General features: G+C 38.2%; 1 protein-coding gene across 1 annotated transcript in view; it reads right to left on the reverse strand.

Annotated features, from left to right (window-relative positions):
• Positions 1 to 19,284, reverse strand: part of pitpnc1a (phosphatidylinositol transfer protein cytoplasmic 1a) — a 45,779-nt gene extending 26,495 nt beyond the window's left edge. The window contains exon 1 of the mRNA XM_023957599.2: positions 18,727 to 19,284. Coding sequence (XP_023813367.1) covers positions 18,727 to 18,774 — 48 coding nt within the window. The 5' untranslated portion in view covers positions 18,775 to 19,284. The remainder of the gene's footprint in view (positions 1 to 18,726) is intronic.
• Positions 19,285 to 20,722: the final 1,438 nt, after the last annotated feature.

Genomic DNA, 20,722 nt, shown 5'->3' on the forward strand with positions numbered 1-20,722 from the left:
TCCCTGCTAGATGGACGATAAAAGAACACAACCAAACAGAGCACCCAACTGTTCTGGCTTTCCTTCTTCCCATCTTTCTAAATCCCTCGACCTGTTTCAAATGTTTTACGACAGAAACACCCTTTTTGATAACATGATTTCAAGGACAATGTGATTGATGATTGATCACTGCCTTTTCGTGGGAAGTGTTTTTTTTTTTAGAGAAGGAGACTAATGAGCATTGACACCTGACCACAGTGCAAGGTCTTTCTATCTTTCATCTTTCCTGTGGGTTTAAACCATTCTTCCTTGGGTCACCTCTAATCTTATTTAAAAAAAAAACACGTTTTTCCATGAACAGAAAACAGACGCTAAAAAATGCCAGAATAAATTCCACCGCTTTGCAAATCCCAATCTTGACATTTTTCCAACCATGCATGGAAGAAGGGAGAGTCTCTTTGCTTTGAATTGTTCACTAAAGCTGCAGCAATCCTAGTTAGAGATTGCGCAAAGTGCAATCTTAGTGTAAACAAAATATATTGTTGAAACATGTAATTGAACAAACATAAAGCAAGAGAACACACCTGTCTGGAGCACACGAGCAGATTAAACAAACTATTTCAGAGATGTATACTGAGCCGTACATTATTAAAAATGATCACTGCAAACACTTCTTATTGACCTGCATCCCCCTCTTTCTTTTTCTCCCTCTTGCCCTCAAGCCTGCAGCTGTGCAGTGTCTAGGGTCACTGAACTGCAAATTACACAAGAGATCACTATGGTGATCACTCTCTGCAGATCCCTCTAGTCTGCAACATCTTTATCTCCCAGCTGGCAGCGCTGCATGTGTTTATACGGATGCTGTAAATGGAGAGGAAAAGGGAAGAATTGTGTGAGGTAAAGAAAGGGGTAAAGGAGAAGGTGCTGAAGAAAGATGCTCTGGAAACTGACAGGCTGGTGAAGCATTACATAAGCTGACTTGATTGAGGACAGCGGTTCTTTTGCCCTCTCTGCTAATCTACTCCTTTTCCATTTTATTCTGTCCTTGATGCATATCACTTTCTCCTTCAGCTTTTCTGACACACAACAACCATTTCCTCTTCCCTCTGAGCTTTTGTCAGTATTTCTCATGTCTGTATATGTCTTTTTCAACCACTATACATTTTCTTTTTTTAAAGTATATTGTGTTTTAAACTCAGAAGTGAATTTCTAATTAACCTCTGCCGCTCTGCAGAAACTGAATAGGTTTTTTAATTTGACCTAAAAATGGTATAATCATCATTTACAGATCACCGAGAACACTTCTACAATAGATCAAAGAAAATATATTGATGACATGGTTTTAAGACTGAAAAGACATTAAGTCTTCGCAAAAAAAAACTGTATTCAAGTGTACACACACACAAGGCTGCACAAAACAATATTTTAATCCCAATGCAAGAAGAATAAAAGTAATTATTGGATCAAACAATTTGGAGTTTAAATAAATGAAACTAAACAAAGCGATGGCTCCAGCAAAAACCAGCAGCAAATAGACAATAAGACGACCATTGAGACAACTGTTGTTGTGATTTTGGGCTATAATAAATAAAACTGAATAGAATTTATGAACTGCCCCCTGTTATTGTTATATTTGTTTATGCCACCTGCCATTAATTATCCTTTTATAGTTATGGTTTTTGGAGACAATACTAACATTTAAGTAAACTGTGTAAAAAGACAAATATATTTAATGTAATAGGTAATAGGAATGCTAAGGAGTTCATAACTGCTGCGAACACATTGTCAAAAAATCTACAGGAGGCTGTGTGTTAATGACAGCACAGAGAGAAAGTACCACAAACAAAACCAAGCATCATTCATTATCACAAACCTACAAGCAAATACGTTTTTCCTGGCATTTCCATTGAAGTTGACAACCTACTAGGCGGGTTCATGACTTGGTGCATTCATGCACAAAAAATTGGACATGAGCCTATATGGCATGGGACTACATGCTTTGTGAGCTGAGAAACAACAATTTTTTTCTTTACTGAATCCCATAATTCTTTGAACCATTACAGACTGAGGCGTAGAAAAGATTTATTTAGATGAAAACTACCAAACAGAACAGGGCAAATCATTTTCCATTAAACAAAACATACATTCCAGTAAGGCAAAATGCAAACATTTGATCCTGTAGCCTCCATGAAATCCTCTCAAAGTGGAGTAAAAATGGTTCATTTTTCTATGCAGACTATGCTTCACACGACTTCATTTAAAGCTTGATTTACAGTCAATGGAAAAAAGGAGCAGGCGGCGATCAATCCATCCCCCCGTCGAGAATGAAGAAGTGGACCCCACAGCTGCATGCTGAGGTGCGTTCAAAGCAACGCAGTTTTTCTGTTTGCTCTAATTTAGTTTTGAAAGTGCCACACTATGCGGCTTGGGAATAATGTACCTTTCTGATGTTCCCAGTAAATCTAAATCCATCACAATGTTCACCTTGAACTAAGCCTTTCTATCATATCAACTATATGCCCCCCCCCCCCCCCCCCCCCCCCCCACTGTTTTACTCAGGAGTGTTTTGGAATGTCAGATTGCTGGGGGAAAACCATCTCATTTATTATGTATAGGGGAAGCGTTGTGCACATCTCTCTCAGCCTCGCAGGAAAGGAGATGTTAAGATCCAGACAAACAAAAAAATAATAATAATAGTGAGAAAATGTGAACAACACCAAGTCCTGCCTGATATTGGTTTGGTGTGCATCATTATTTTCTGTCTGAACATCCTCATGTCGGTTGCTATAGTGAAGATGAGCTGTGAGTTTGAAACAAAAACAATGTGAAGGTTGAAATGACAATGTGTAGCATGATAGGGCCTGAATAACATGGAATAATTAGATTACTAACACCTGGAAGTGATGTTTAAGGGAAAAAAGAAATTAAACTGTCACACACACAATCAAACATTTCAAGCTGATTTTTTTTTTTTTACGTATCTATCATTTAGAGTTTTTTTCCCCCCCTTTTAGTTTTAGCCAAAGAAACTATGAACTATGAGTGCCGATTTTGGCTCGAGTGGGCACTCACCTGTGGGGAAACACAAGTGGGGCCACCACGGAAACTGCAAACAAACCCATTCGGGGCCCACATTTTCTGGCCACTTTTGAACTATATGGGGCCCGCTTGCGTATGCTGGCTGGAATTATCATAATTAAATGACCTCTGGGAAGGCTTTTACAATATCTCAAAAGATGATCGGAGTGGGACTTTAATCTGAATCAGAACAAGTTTTTATTTTAAAAACACTGCCTTTTCATAAAACAATTTGTATGTTTTTCCCATCATTTAAGATAAAGCCTTTCAGAGCATGGCACAACCTTAAATACTGCCTAACGTTACTATAGTGTTGAAGGGCATCGTTTCTCCAGACCTTGAACTCTTTCCGCTTCACTGAGCTCAATGATGGTGAAACAGAAGGAAGCTGGTAGGAAATTATAAAATCTAAAGATTTAGGATCTCATTGGGTTGAGCAAACTGTCTATCAATCGGTTACCTAGAGCCCCCCCCAGCTTTGCAGTTAATGTGTGCCTGGGCAAAATAGGTTGTCCTTGATTGTAAGAATCATCATAGTCGGTGATTTTAATATGCACATTAATGATGACTCTGACCTCTTTGCCAGAGGTTTCAGCAGTCTAATGGACTCTTTTAATTTTTACTCAGCATGTGTCTGGGCCCACACATGTTAAAGGTGGCAGACTTGACCTTGTTTTTACATTAGGTGTACATATTGTCTTTATTTTTTCTGAGGAAATTTTTATTTCTGACCATCAGTGTATTTGTTTTTAACCTCCCCATGCACCGATGCTAATTCTTTATTACGTACTTTTAGCAGTTACTGTCTTTCCATCTTAGATGAAGTCTGTCCCATAAAAACTAGACTGGCCCCTGTCACTAAGGTTTCTCCTAGGATAAACGACAGCATTCGCCGTCTAAAGAAATCTTGCAGAAAAGTTGAACGTTTATGGAACAGAGCTCACTTACATGTTCATCTACTTCATCTTAAGGATCTTTTAGTGTCTTTTAACAGTGCTGTCAGGGATGCGAGGTCTGCATAATTAACCAATCTCATTTCCAAAAGCAGAGGTAATCCCAAGGTGCTATTTAACACCATTAGTGATATTGTGCCCAGTGCCCAGTCCACCTGCCGTTCCCATCCATTCAAATGATGATTGTGAAAAGTTTTTATCATTTTTTATTGAAAAAGTCAGATCTGTAAGGAAACTGTCTGTGTCACACAGCTGGTTCTGGTTCGTTTCCAAGTTAGTCCACCTCGGCCTGTGAATTTAGACACGTTGTCACCTGTTTCTCTCCCTGAGCTAGTCAGATTAGTTGGCACAATGAAGTCATCCTCTTGCTCGCTCAACGTGCTGCCAACATGCTCAAACATCTGCTCAAGATGCCGTCCAATCCATCGGTCCTTCTGTCCTGTCAATAATTAACTCGTCATTGCTGTCTGGTCAAGTCCCCGAGCACTTCAAGAAATCTGTTGTCCTGCCTCTCCCTAAAAAACCTGGGTTTGATTCCTCCCTCTTGAGCAGTTTTAGACCTATTTCTAATCTTCCATTCATGTCCAAAGTTTTAGAAAAAGTTGTTGCTAGCCAAATTACAACTGCTCTCCACAGTCATGGCAATCTTTGATCAGTTTCAGTTAGGTATTCGCAGACCTCACTCCACTGAAACAGCCCTACCCAAAGTCACTAATGACATCTTGATGCAGAGTGATGCAGGAAAATGCTCTGTGCAACTGCTACTGACCATTACGTTCTCTTGGACAGGTTGAAAAACTGGGTTGGGGTTTCTGCTTTAAACTGGTTCTCCTCTTATCTGACTGGTAGATCTTTTTCTTTGTTTTTTTTTCAAAATTAAATTCCTCTTCTGCATCCCTCACTTCTGGTGTGCCACAAGGCTCAGTTTTGGGACCTTTATTGTTTATTTTATATCTGCTGCCTTTGCTGCATATTTTAAGTTCTTTTAATGACATTTCTTATCATTTCTATGCTGATGATATGCAGCTCTATGTGTCTTTTAAACCCCAGGATGCTTTTAAAATACAGAGTTTATGCAGTTGTCTGGATTCAGTCAAGAATTGGATGAATGATAATTTTCTCCTAGTCTGTGCTCCTGACAGTTGCCTCCCCCAGATAGTCCAGTGGCTCGGTCCACTCGCTTCCTCTATCAAGCCCTCTGTCAGGAACCTTCGGGTGACTCTCGACCCAGTTTTATCCCTTGACACTCAAGTCTGGACACTTGTTCGTTCTTGTTTTTATCATCTTAAAAACATTGCAAAACTAAGTCCAATTGTGTCGCGTTCTGAGATGGAGATGCTAATCCACTCTTTTATGTCTTCCCGTCTTGATTAACTCCATCTTCGCATGTTTAAGCAAAAAATCTTCAGAACGGCTCCAGGTTGTCCAGAATCCTGCTGCAAGGTTTTTAACTGATTCATCCAAGTTTTCACACGTCACCCCGTTAGTAATCCAGCTGCACTGGCTCCCTATCCGCTAACGAGTGCATTTTAAATCCTGGTTTTAACATACACAGCTCTTAATAGCCAAGCACTGGTCTACATAAAAGACCTTTTGCAGCCGTAAACTCCCACTAGGTCCCTAAGGTCATGTGACCAGGGTCTGCTGGTTGTTAAGAGAACCCGGTTAAAAACTAAAGGTGACAGAGCCTTTGCAGCAGTGGCTCCATCACTCTGGAACTCCCTCCCTTTCAGCCTCAGGTCTGCAGACTCAGTATTTTCTTTTAAAAAGCAGCTAAAAACCTAGCTTTTTAAAATACATTTTTCTTAATTCTTTTACATTCTGTGTTTCATTGTGTTTTACTGTGAAGCACTTTGTGATTTTTATCTTGAAAGGTGCTATACAGATAAAGTTTATTATATTCTTATTATTAAGAAACCTATAATTTTCTTAAATTGCCTGCTAATGTTATGGTGAGAGCTTTTCATTAACTGAAAGAATTTGAAGGAGTTGCTGTATTTCATCTATTCAAACAGTTCAGAGTATTCCTGGCAATGAATAAAAAATCTCTTTTCATTCATTCACTCTTTACCTCCACCAACAGGTGTAACTCGTGGATTTGTTTAAGTTTGTTTTTATAAGTGGAAATAACATATTTTCCTTTGGATTACAAGTGCTGGAGAGGTGCCTGGGTTCTGCCTCTACAGCCAATCCATCAGGCCTTACCAAAAGATGTGCTCCAGGGGGGGCAGAGCCCTTAAAAGCAGGAAGCAGCCACTTACCCCTCACATCCTCATCCTGCACCTGATTGTGTTACAGTGGAAGCAGGAGCAGAATGGGGTGAATGACCCCAACACAGTGGCAACAGGAGGAAACTGAGCACCGGGAAAAAAAAGTGTCTTTATTATTGCAATAGCATATGAAATAAATCTGCCGTATAACAGGTCAACCAAAAACAAAAAAATTGGAATTAACTCAAATAAGTATTTATTGAGGGAGAGAAATAAATGAAGCCGAAGTCAAAGAGCAGAAACCAGATAAGAGCATTGATAGGAATTAAAATGACAGAAAGAGCTAAAACTCAACTAAACAGAGAGTGATATAGGCTACTAGAAAAGTATAGTACAAAACAAATCTAAAACTCAAGAAAAACTCAATAGAAAATTACTAAAATTCAGCTCAAAAGCCCTAAAGCTACAGCCAGGCATGAGTCCTGCCTTCAAGAATCAATATTTAGTTGGTTTTTTAAGGTGTGCTTGGCCCATGGTGTTCACACTGAACAAGCAGGTAGGGGCTTTTTCTTTTTTTTCTACTATTTACTATTGCATGTCCACCACCTAGAGTTTTAAGAGGCATGATATAAAATTTTGAAGTGGTGCAAATCTTGCTTAAGGGTTTTTCTTTCACAGCTCTATTCCGACATACGAAGGGCTTGGTGTCATTAAAAATCGAGCCGAGCACAAACCACAATTATTCATTTCTCCATTTTACCTTTAAAAAGCATTAAATGGCCACACGTTTTATACGCAGAGCCTGAAAAAGGTTGTAAAACTTGCACAGCAACATGTGAACAAGAGAGCTTTGAACGTGGAAGTCAGAAACATGCATTCACGGGCGTCTACATAGTCTTTTCATTGAAAATGGCCGTTTGGATTTGCATTGCCTGAACGCGATTCGCGCAGCGGAGGCAGCCAGTTTCAATGTTGGGTCAATGGTACAGACCTGATCTGAGGTCCTGCGGCACGAATTGAGCGGCGGGCGCAATGCGAAGGTTTGGCAGCAGCGCAGTTAGAGTGGCACGGCGTGAAATTGGGCGGCGGCTGCGGCGGGCCAGGGTAAAAGAAAAATCAGAACTCTGGCCGGGGAGGTCACCGTGTAGCTTCAACCAATTAGGGACTCATCCTCGGGCAGGTAATGGTATCCAATGTAGTGAATCAATCCATTGTTCTCCTGAACTTCCATTCATTTTCTTAAGCTTCTGTATCCTAGACCCTAGACTGTTTGTCGCAGGGTTGATGGAGCTGGAGCAATTGATTTTGCTATGCGGCTCCCAGGAGGTGAGCTGGGGAGCCTCCATAACTTTAGATTTTTCTTATTTTCATCTTGACAATAATAAAAAAGGTCCCCTCATTTTATTCTTGTTTTTGTTCTTTGTTTTTATGTTTTCCTTCTCAGCTTAACGCGGGACAGCAAGCCTTCAAACTCGATTAGAGATACGGAACGTCATTCAGACACAACAGCAGAAGAGAAGCTCGCTGAACAGGGAGAATCTGAAAGATCCCAAACACGGAGATGTGATTACCGTTTTTTATTTTTGGAGAGTTCTAAAATAAATAAGTAAACCTGATCTCTCAACATCATCCATGTTTTCCATTCATTGTAAATGAGATAAACACAGACACCGCTCCATGTACCGATCAGTCTAAAAACATTAGCTGGTAGCTCCTCCAACATGTGGCCGCGGCGTCAAGCTTATGAACACATATTTGGTCAGGCGGCGAGCACAGAATTCGCTGCGTGGCGAAGGTGAGGCGGTCAACGTGCAAATCGCACCTTATTTTGCGGCAAGAAAACTTTGCATTGTCATTGCAGTTCAAACCTTCCACTCTCACTCTGTTTCCAGAAATCAGGAGAGCAGCTGAACTTTACCAGAACAAGTCTGTTGGTCAAAATCATGTGCATTCAGTCTTCCTCCACCTTTTCAACCTCTGTCAAAGTCAAAAAAACAGTCTGAGCTGTAAAAGACATTCTGCCTCGTCCTATTACCTAAAGCATCTCACTCATCAGCCCTCAAAGACGACATGTTACCCTGACATCACACATCCTCAAAGTCCTGCGAAGCAAAGCAAACACAAATGTTTTGTCACCCCCTCAAACAAAAACACATACAAGACAAATTCACACTTCGATATTTCATGAATACTGTGTCCTGGACATTTCTGTATTTTGTGGAATTGTGTCTCTTTGGGACAAAGGGAACTTTACTTTCATGCACACTTATTTTTTTCGTCTTTTGTCAAAGATAATACATTTTCTGACTTTAGTCAGTTCTTTGAATAGAAGAAATTTACAAGCTCATGCACCTTTTGTTTTCCAAATGTAATCAAAATAATTAGCACAATTGTCTTGTATTTTCTTTCAATTTTTTATATTAACATGTTAAATAACAACAATTTTCATTGTCTTTTCCCATATTTTTCATGTATCAATCAATTAAACCAACAAACTTTGGATATGTTCATTAAGGCTCCAAATCAATACAATAATACACATTTACAAAAGTGAGTACATCTGCCATTATAATGTTCATATGTTTAATTTTAATTTTGATTACTTACACTCACTGGACACTTTATTAGATACAACTTGCAAATACCAGGCTGGACCCCATTTTGCCTTCAGAACTGCCTTATTCCTTGGTGGCATAGATTCAACAAGGTATTGGAAACATTCCTCTGAGAGTTTGGTCCATGTTGACATCACGCAGTTGCTGCAGATTTGTCGGCTACACACCCATGATGCCAATCTCCAGTTCCACCACATCCCAAAGCTGCTCCATTGGGTTGAGATGTCGTGACTGGTGTAGGCCATCTGAGTCCAATGAACCCATTGTCATGTTCAAAAAACCAGTCTGAGATTATTCCAGCTGGAAGTAGTCATCAGAAGATGAGAACAGTGTGGTCACAACAGGATAGACGTGGCCAGCAGTAATACTCAGGTAGCCTGTGACATGACGATGCTAAACTGATACTAAAGGGCCCGAAGTGTCCGTAGAAAACATCTCTCACACCATTAGACCACCACCAGTCTGAACCATTGATACAAGGCAGGATGTGAGGTCAGGGCGGGTTTTCTGCTTTTATTTTGGCTTATTTTGTTACTTCCTGTTGTCCTCTCATTTCAGGTGTCTTGAGTTCTCCCTCCCAGTGTATATCTCCCTCAGTGTTATCACCTGTTCTTCCTGTTGAGCGCACCTGTTTGTAGTTGGTTAATCACTCCTCCTGTTTAAAGTCTGCCTCTTCCTGGCATTCGTTGCCAGATTGTTTTGTTTGTATGAGAGCCACGAGCCTTGTTTCGAGTTATCTCCAGTTTGGTTCCTAATAAAAATGAACTTTTTTCTGATCTTCCTGCATCCTGCATATTGTGTCCACACCGATCCTGACACAGGATAGATCCATAGTTTCATGTTGTTGACACCAAATTCTGTAATTTTTGTTTGAAATACCGGCTTATATGTTTTATTGCATCGATTTTACTGAGACATTAAGCAGCTAAAGCACAGAACTGTCAATAAAATTCCCCTGAAGCAGCATGTCTGCATCAGCAATGCTCTTTATTTTGACGTAGACAATAAACTAATATCACTCTGTTTGCGCTCTCATCTGTTTCTCAGGTAAATTAATGAAAACAATTATTATTATTTTTTTAATGCATTCCTATCATTTTGATACCGTTTCTAAATTATGGAGTAGAAATAAACATAAATCACAGAACTTACCAAGTCATGGCACACACACAAGCAGTAAATACACACTTGGACCATCTGGTGTTTTGGATGAGGTTCTACTTGCATTCAGATTTTCCAACAACATCATCCCTCCCCCACTTGCAACAGATGTTTGCTAATTTATCAGAACTTCCAAAGCATATTAAAGCTGAGCAAAAAAACTTTATTTTGCGATGACATTCACTGCTACTTAATATTTATGATTTTTTTTCTCTTTTTTTACTGTTGCAACACACAAACCTTAACCAAATTGTGCTTTCTGTACACACAGAAAAAGCCACTTCAGCATCAAAGAGATTTCAAATCAAATGTGCACTGTTAATGTCTCTATGGCAACTAGTGCCACTCGTGTCTGTTATTCTGGTATGCACATTGTGAAGCCATGGGTGTCTCCACCGATGTGTACATATCTATATGTTGTTGTGGGGACCCAAACCTCACATCACAACATCGTAGTTGTGCATTTGCACAACTGGGTTTTATTTTTATTTTTTGCAAAAACCATAAACTGCACTGTCCCATTTTGTGTTCGTACCTACAGTTTAGGTTTTACCACGGCTTACCAAGTAGCTGGTCCCTTCCCTTTGAAGCACCGCTTTGATGTGCTGCGGTTCAGCTGTGGTATCCATTGAGCTTCTTATGGTTGGATTAGTGGGACACACAGAGAGCTGTTACTTACAAGATTTAATTGCATTATGATAATCAGCAGGTTGTGGAGTTGATTGGGTTTACTGCCTGCGGGGTGCCAAGCGAACGTTTGCAAGTTACACTTTGAACGCCCTTCAAAGATCAAATGATAATTATGCCACTCACTGAATCAGTCAAATCACTTGCTTTGATTTGGAAAAGACAATTAATTAGTGGAACACAAATTGGTCATCCATCCCCACAACATTGGAGAGCCGTCGTAATTCAAACCAGGGGGAACACACAGCAGTTAGAAACATGCAAGAAAAGCATTCTCCATGTCACTGTTTGCAGCTAAATTTTGAAATAATTTACTTACAAACACATTGCTTTTAAAAGCTGAACTCCCATTTTGCTAAAGAGACACCTAATTAGTTGCCCCAGATGAAGTGCAAAACAAATGATGGAGCATCCGTGGCATAGCGGTCGACCTATGATCAGAGGATAACAGGTTCAGTTCCTGTCCTATCATGCTCAATTGGTACTAAGAATATATCCCCAATATCATTACTGCACCAACACCAGTCTTAACCATTGATACAATGCTGTGTTGTGACACCAGGTTCTTACTGAATGATGCAGCAGAAATGAAGACTCTTTAGACCAGACAACGTTTTTCCCATCTTCTTTTATTCATTTTTTGTAAGTCTGTGTGAAATTTAGCCTCAGTTTCCTGTTCTTAGCTGACAGAAGTGGCACCCAGTGTGGTCTTCTGTTGCTGTAACCCATCTGACTCATGGTTGGATGTGTTGTGCATTCAGAGATTTTCTTCTGCAGACCTTGGTTCTGCATACCAGTGGTTATTTAAGTTACTGTTGCCTTTCTCTCAGCTGGAACCAGTCTGGCCATTCTCCTCTGACCTCCGACATCAACAAGGCCTTTCTGCCTACAAACTTGCATATTTAATATGCATATTTAATATTGCATATTACAGACTAAATATTTTCTCTTTTTCAGACCATTCTCTATAAATATAAGATGTTTTCGCGTTAAAATCTTAGCAGATCAGCATTTTCTGAATACTCAAAGTATGGCGCCAACAACTATGCCACGTTCAAACTCCCTCAAATCACCTTTTTCCCCATTCTGATGCTCGCTTTGAACTGCAGCAGGTCATCTTGACTGTGTCTACATGACTAAATGCATTGAGTTGCTGTCATGTGATTAGAAATGTGCGTTAATGAGCAGTTGCACAGGTTTACCTAATAAAGGTAAACATATGTATATATATATATATATATATATATATATATATATATATATATATATATATATATATATATATATATATATATATATATTCTCTATACTTTAACCTCAAAATCTAGATGTGGGACTGAAATAATTAAAGTGAGACACTGATATAAAGAATTATTTAAAGCCACATCCTAGTGTTTATCGTTGGGTTTTTATCAACCAGTGGTTCATGAATTTCACTGCATCATTCTGTAAATAGCTGTCCACAAAGCGTCCTCATGCATTGTGATCACATTATAATGCGGCATGTCCAGCTGCTCTCTCCTCCTCATGCAGCATCTCCTTTTACACCTGTCCCATAATTCTACTGACACATCCAGTGTGTCAGCGCAGGTTCTATTCTCAGCAGCCATCGTTTCTCCACGTTTAGACAAGGATGTTGACAGTAAGCAAAGTTTGAGGGGGGCTGAGCAGAGGTGGGTTAAAGGCAACAACAGAAAATATGAGCAGGCGTTTTATTTAGAAGAAGAAAAAAGTATATTTTACAATAGATAGCCATCTACACCTACATTTGCTAAATGTTTCATGAGTTGGTGGAAAAACTGAAACCCTCTCATGTTCAAATGTACTTTTGAATGTTCCATTAAAACGTCAAAAGCTGCAGTGTTAGTTAATAAAAGGTTTAATCCAGCCCTCTAAGTGTTCACATTGAACATAAATATACACAACCATGGCAAAAAAACATGTGACGGTTTAAGGAAGTCGAGAAAATATGTTTTTCAATCTCAACTTCTCACTTTAATGCTAAGATGCATGCATTCTTCTGGTGTCTCAGTCCACTACATACTTTAAAATGAATAATAAATGAGTTTTGCTTCTTTTGCCTGCTATCTTGTGAAGTGCAAGGACAGGGAGCAGGACTGTACGTGCAAGAATGGCTTTAAAAAAGCAATACCACTTTCTTAAGGCCTTAAAGACCTCTGTTTGAAGCTGCGGATCAAGATATGAGGAGTTTCGAACACATAGCTGGTGGCAGCAGCAATAAGGTGCAACTGTTACAGGTGTAAAGCTTTGAAATGATGAGAGCTGGAGGCAGACTAACTGCAGTGATTTCAAATTGGATGTAATTTTTGAAAAACTATCTTGGTGAAACCAATCATTTAGGAAAATACTATAAGGATGAATGCGTATTCTTCTCAGTGGTCTCAGGCTTTTTCGAATAGCTTGGCTGTTTTAAATGAATGAAGAGTATAAAACCATGGCATAGATATAAGAAATGTCTTCAGACAAAAATAGAAGCATTAAAACAAAAATGGCAGATTTAGAGCAACATTTAAGAATTTTTCTCTTTTTCCTGCCTTTGTGTATTTTTCCCTTCCATCTTAAATGTCTCCTGAGTTCCAGTCTATAACAAAAATTTCTTCAGCCTTAAATAACTAGTAGTACACCTTCAAATAGTGTCTGTTCACCATTCTATTCATTTTATGTCTCACCTGTCTTAGTAGTTTTGCCTGCAGGCACCTGACCAGCGACTGATCTTAATTTAGCCGTCCACCCTTGGCTATAAAAAGCAAAGCATTAACCCCCCTTGTTTACCAAATCATTAATGTTGCTACGGAGAGGGGCCACATGTGTGTGCTTGTCTGCATCCACGCCACTGCTTTTCATGTAAGGGCAATGACTCAAGCAAGCCTAGTTCCTCTCAGCAAGCCATTCATGTCAATCAGCCATTTTCATGTTGCCATTTGTGTGGCAAAATTTGGTTCAATCCGCCAGATTAGCCTTTAAGGTTGGAAAATGTAATCTCAATGGAATATCCAGTCAAATGAAATTATCTTAACAGTTTATAAAATAAGAATTTGGATTAAATAAAAATGTGGGATCTATAGTTTCATTAATTAACTTTGAAGTTGTCAAAAATCCAGATTTTTTTTTAGAGTTTTTGTGGTTATAGACTTGTCAGTTTTCAAACCTCAAACCTTAAGTAGATAACCATTAAGTTGAAAAGGTGATGTTTTTTTTTTTTAAGAAAGCAAATGAACCTTATTTACCCCTACAGGAAACAAATATACCCAAATGACTCTAAAAACATACATAATTATGAAAGTATCCCACGCCTGAAGCATTGTGCACGACTTCATAATTACAATCACTTTAAAGTTGAATGATAAAACATGTTGCCTTAATTCCCTGCAAATGTCAATTGTTGCCCAAAAGACTAATCCTGCCAGCCGTAATTGAATGCACTTAATGGAGCAGTAATAACGGGGCTGTGGAACATCAAATTACTGCCTTAAAGAGGGCAGGACCACTGGCCACATTCACTAAGAAATGTTCTCAGTGGGACACAAAGAGAAAATGAACATTTTTTGTCGTTTATTTTTTAAATCCTGAGTGGTTTGTTTAAAGTGTTAACAAAAAAAACGGGAAACATTGTATATTACTGTTTAGTGAAAGTCAGTCATAAGAATTAAAAAATGTAAATTATAATGATGAAAAAAATTGAGAATACAGCCAAGATAGAATGAAATGTTTGCCAATTGAGGGGGCTGACAATAATTGTTAAAATAAGAGCTTTGACTTTTTAACTCCTTCATTCAGTCTAGAAAAGGTTGATTGTGTCTGTGCTGCACTCACTTGCTGCTTTCTGTTCTCTGATGTGTTCGCTTTGTCATGTTCAGTTCAGATCTCTGAATTTTTTGGGTCATATTTTAGTTTTACAGTTTACTCCTCAACACCAGTCCACAAAATGAATCTCTGAAAATCAGAATGTTCTTCTTAACCTAGTAAATAAAAGGGGAAAACAGTGACACATGTGCTTCTGGATTAACCACAAAGATTACCTCTGCAAACTTTATGACAAAGATCACTACAAAGACTTACATCTGCCTGCAATGAACCAATAAAAAAAAAGATTGATCTTACTTTTTTAAGCTGCTGCAATGAGGTTCTTATTTTGACCAACAGCCACTGTTGACCTAAAAAGCTCAGATTCATCAACAATGACCAGTTTTCTGTATTTATGGACAGGTACAACACACCAGTGGAAGGGTTTGAACCCCTTTTTCATTAAGATGGCTCAAACTTTCCAAAATACTAAATAGAATGCTTTTAAGTTTCTACTTGTAAAAGATGGCATCATCTGTATAAAAGTGCCCAAGTTCTCCAGACCTAATAATATCTCAGTTATTACTTTGACAAAAGAAACAAAGTAAAGCTTAATTGAAAGATTCTAAAGAGACCAGAGACAAATTCTAGAAAAAAGTAGACATAAAAAAATCAAGTTGTCTAATATAGACGGTGACTAAAATATTGACATTTTATATTTTATTTGGGTTTATAGAGTTTTTATGTGTCATAGTCCAGGTTTCTGTATTAATGTATATTTTATGGTACATTTCTGCAAACATAGGTTTACGTCATGTTGTGAAGAGTTATGTTTGATCATTTCGTTTTCTGTCTCTGCTCTCTTCCCGTGCCACGAGCATGCCAGGTTTAAGCTGCCAATCAACAAGCTCTTTTTATTTGTTATTAGCCTCAGTGTATTTAAGAACTATTTTTTTAGTTGTTCACTGCCAAAACCTATTGTCTTCGTTTCTGTTGTCACAATTTAAACGTTTTTCTTTTGTAATGATTTAGGTCAAGATCAGCTTTTTTCAATGGTAAAAGTTTTTCTTTTTCAGTTCTTTATTATATTTCTGGCATTAAATCGGGTTTTCTGCTTTTGGGTCCCCAACAATCCCCAACACAAAGTTTGGTTAGTTTCACCTTTTAATTAAACTGATCTTTCTTTATTTGCAGAAATAGAGATATCATTTTACTTGAGGGTGTTAGTGCCCTGTTGTAATTGTCCTACAAATACTTTTTAAAAATATCACAAGTCTTATAATTTTCATTTACTGTTTCCTAAAACATTCATTATAAAATGTAAAATAATGTAATTCTCTGTTGTGTTCTCTTGTTGTGGTTTAGCGCTCCTGAATCATTTTTGATTGCAATAAAAAAAATAAGAATAAAACAATAAAGACAATTTAATGTTTTGCAAAAACAAAAGGGATGTTAAAAAAATATTCCAATGTATTCCAAACATTTTGGAGTCTCCAAAGCATTGAGTAATAGTGATGTATTCATTAAAATGGCAAAAAAAAACTGTTCCGAAGTAAATGATCCCTGCATTACATTAATTTTTTTGCTTTTGCATCTTCCAGACTCTTTAATTTCGATGCTCCGTTCTCCCTGAGAAGAACCGCTGGGTGAAAACCTCTGACAGCTGCCAAAATGACACACGCAGTCGCACACAGACTCCCAGGCTTGTCCTTTGGCATCTGGAGATTCACTTTCTCGCTGGGTGACGAGCTCCTCAGGGCACAATGATGAAATGAGCTTTTCATTAGTCATGACATAAAGTATCCACTTTAGGTATAAAAACAAAATCTTTCTGAGACGAGATGCCATGTGGAACAGATTATTATAAGCACAGCCCCAAGACCGACCCAACGTTAACTGACGGTTGTTCCCTTCATCAAAATGAGACCAATCTATTGTGTCTGCAAGAACATTGCTGAATTCTTACTCCTATCTGCACAAACGCAGCCCTTATGAGCCTGTCTAGATCAAATTACAAGCTTCCAGACTAACACAGTTAAAGATGTCATCTGACTCTGCTTTTTTAGGAGTGGTGGCAAATATTCTCCTTTGAGTGACTGAGTCAAGCAGAGCAATGCTGTTTCCAAAGCTGATCTGTAATTTTGTCACGCAGCAAAAGGATTTCATGATCGAGATCATAAGAAAAGGGCGCTGAAACGGCTCCAAACCAAAACAAGTGTGCCGGCGGAACCTTAAGAAAGCTGCAGAAAAAGCAACAGCTGACCTTCTGAGCAGAGATAAGTTTCCATGAGCTTACATCACCTTCAATCCCTGCACAATGATGTCTGAGACTCCCAACGTTGATGGTACCGGTACTTTTAAGTTTTTGCAACTAAACAATATTCTAAAAGCATATTATTAATGTATCTATTTTTTAAAAAGTGTGTTTTTATTTGTTTTTACAACTAAAAGCTTTTTAAATACCACATTATCTTTTTGCATATCAATCAACATTCCAGTTATATAGAATGTGATTTTTTGTACTTTAAATCTTCAGAAGGGGATGATCATTTTAGTTGTATGATGGATTGATAAAGGGATGCAACCAACATAACACAAAAGGACACAATAATTCAAAGACCCACTTTGAAGAAAATTGTGGTTTTGCTGTTTTTAACATGTTTCTGTGGCATTTTCTTCATGATGGGGGACGTATATGTACATATAAGGAAAATTTAGCTAAAAGTTGCATTTCTGAGTATGTATTTATTTAAATCGTTGTGAATCAGGAGCAGACCAAAAAATGCAACTTGAAAAAGCTTGTAGGTGAGACGTAGAACCTATAACTGCAAACCACAAGCTCCCTTTTTCACTCTATTCTGATGGATTCACTTGTAGATTACTAGATAAAAGTACATCTTCTTTTTTCCTTGTCTGAACTGGGATCTGAATCAAAACTGTACGGCTGGATAGCTCCAACATTGCTCACCTTTTTTGTTTCACTGGAAATGTTAAGTTGGGGTTGTGATGGGCTGTAAGCTAGCAGAAGAGAGTGTAAACAAATTGATTATGGGAAGTGGAGAGGAATGTATTCTGCACCAACAGTCCCACCCACAACTCAGAGATACATTTCTAGTTAATTACTTTTTATTTGGGCTAAAAATGGCATAATCTTAATTAAAATACCACTGGGAATGCTTTTACAATAGATCAAAAGATGATCGGAGTGAGACTTTAATGGCAATTTTAAGGAGAAACATATATTGTCTTTGGGAGATAAAGTGCTTGTGTGGTCGATAAAGCAGTGCCTTGCTGGAAAATTCCACCAAACATTATATTCAAAGTGATTATATTATTGAATTATAATCACATGCACTCTGTGATTTTGAGTTTTGTATGCAATGATTCATCAAACCCCCGGTCAGATCAATAGATTAGGTTGAACTGGGTCATTTATATTAGCAGAAGATGTAAAAGCTGTTTGGTTCATTTATGTGTTCAATGGCACAACAAAGCAGCAGGACCAGCCAGCCTGAGGACAAGATGTGATGAAGCAGCATGCTGGCGATTAGAATTGTGAGACTCTTATTGAATAGTTTGAGATTAGCAGGATTCAGAGGCACTCAGACAAAAGAAAAAGTTGATCTTTGTTCAGTCCAGCTGCAGCCATCAGTAAAGATTCCTCTCTGGCACAAGATTGACTTTACAAAGATTTACTTTACTGTTTGTTAACATACAAATATTATGAAGGCCTATTGAGATTTTTAGTCGGTGTGAATTTATCCAAAAATGAGAGACAAAGGCTGTAATGTAGCCTAATTTGACAGACAACAACAGGCTGAAAATGCTGGATGTGGAGCTCAACATGCTTTCCTGCTAAACAACTCAGAAACTGTCTGTAATAACACATTAGAAACCTGTTTTAAAGGTAATTAATTGAGGTTCAAAATATTTTAAACTTAAAGTTCATATTATGATGTTCTCCATTACCCACAGCCTTCACTTTATTGTGCGCACTAATCTGTGCGCACTGAAGAAAACAGCAGCTCCACCCCGCGGTGGTTCCCAGGCCGCAGTATGATCTTTGGTGCAAAATACTACAGAGATGCATCAATGACAACTTTACAACAAGCAGTTCTACAGTTCAAATGTGGCTAACCGTCGAAAAGATCTGCAGACGTCTAGCTGCTGCACATGGATTTTACTCCAAATGTAGGAATGTTCCCCCCAAAAAACCCAAATCAAGAAAACTTCACCCACCTCTTCCACTGTGAGAGGCATGCAGATGCGGTACTCCTTCATCAACATTGTTCCCGTGTTAAAGGTGATGGCAGTTCTTGAATTGCGGTGTGGAACGCGGCTGCACAGAGGAATCCAAAAATCACCAAATCCCCGCTCACTTCTGCATCAGCAACACCTCCAGCCGCCGTTCCGCAATGCCCAGACCGCTCTGTGCGCACAGACAGCAAGTCCAGAAGTACAAGAGGTTCTGTCAGGGCGCCAAACAACCCCACGCCAGCAGCAGTCACCTGTCCGTTCCACCGCACCTGTGCTGTTCCCGAAGGATTCAAACTCCGCGGAAACAAAACTCCAACCAAGTCAGTCCCTGAAGACGCACAGTTTCAATCTAACAACCTCTTAGTAGAATTGGTTCTCAAACAAAAACAACGTTTCTGCATCAAGACAGCTTTTTTGTTAAATCCACCACGGGCAGCTCATGAGCAGAGATGCGCCACGGTGCGCGGCGCCTGCGTCAGTGAGGGAGCTGCTGGAGCGCAGCGACGCTGCAGGAAACGAGGATGTGACCATGAGACCTGCAGTGATTTAGAAATCACCATGAACTACTGCTTTAAAGCAACTTTACTGGTAAACAATGATTTAAAATAAGTAGTTTTATCAAGAAACTTGAGGAAAAGTCTCGCGTTCTGTTGATTTCTCTCAGTGTGGCGCAGAGAAAAGCAGAGAAAACAAATGAAACTCAAACAAAATAAACCATGGCTGATGAACAAAGATTTTCAGATGACAGCTTTATAAAACTATCATTTCTTTGAATTTGGGCGTATTTTACTCGTCCCTTCATGCGTCCTCCTCTTAAACAAGTATTTTTATTAATCTGACAGGCTGCAAATTTAGCGATGGACTTAAACAACACAAGAAACTTGTCTGATTTGTAGCACGAGTAGACCATAATTCAGAATTTAAAACATTTTGTTTTGAGTTTTAAAAAAAAGCAGATAGCAGCTCTTTCCCACACAAAAAGTGTCAAACAAAATTTAGGATTGAAGGCTTAGATAGCCGCTAATGAGCAACATTTGACGTGATGTGTTCCAGCTATTTATTAACGTGTGTTTCATGTAATAGATTACTGAGCTACGCATGATTATTATTTTTAAATCATTACTTCACTTTTTCTTCTGATTCAGGGGTTTAGATGCTTAATTTAGGGAAATACTGCGTGAATAAAGACCAAATCATCTGATTTCCATTTACAAATCAAATAAGATTATTTCTCATACTTAAGGTTTGGATATAAATTAACTCAGAGATCATTAGAATATTTTAAAACTTGCTTTTTTTTAAGTCGCACTTCCACACAAAGCACTGCATGATATTTATAGATAGTGTTTTCCCTTGCTTGATCCAATAAAAAAAAGAAAAACATGAATGGTACACTGTAAAAAATCCCAAGTTGATCCAACTTAAAATAATTTGTAACCTGGCTGCCTTAAAATTTTGATTAAAGTTGGCAAATTATTTCAAGTAGCTTCAACTCATCAATTTGTTTCCCAAACTTAAAGGATCGGGTTTATATCACTTATTGCTTTGTTTTGGGAAATGTATTTTTTAAGTTAAATAAACAAATATTTTTATTGTATCGACTAGGGAAGTCAAGTATTCTCAACTAACTTTCTTATTAAGTCCAACTAATTTCTTAAGTAATGTCAACTTACAACTATATTCCAACTACTTAAACAAATGTGTTGGCCAGATTTAAAATTCAGTTGCAGTTACTTAATTTGCATTGTTGACTCAACAAACTATACGTTCTTTTTAACTACAAAATTAAGTACCCACAACAAATCAATAAGTTATGTGAACTTGAACTTTTAAGTTGGAAAAACTATAATTGAGTTTAAATTATTCGAAATATTTTGCTAGCTTAAATCAAAATTTTAAGGCAGCCAGGTTACAAATTATTTTAAGTTGAGTTAACTTAAATTTTTCCCAGGATGTTTCAGCTTCTTAAATGCAAAAG

The sequence above is a fragment of the Oryzias latipes genome, chromosome 8 (genome assembly GCF_053564925.1).
Source record: "Oryzias latipes strain Hd-rR chromosome 8, Olatipes_Hd-rR_3.1".
Classification (NCBI taxonomy): domain Eukaryota; kingdom Metazoa; phylum Chordata; class Actinopteri; order Beloniformes; family Adrianichthyidae; genus Oryzias; species Oryzias latipes.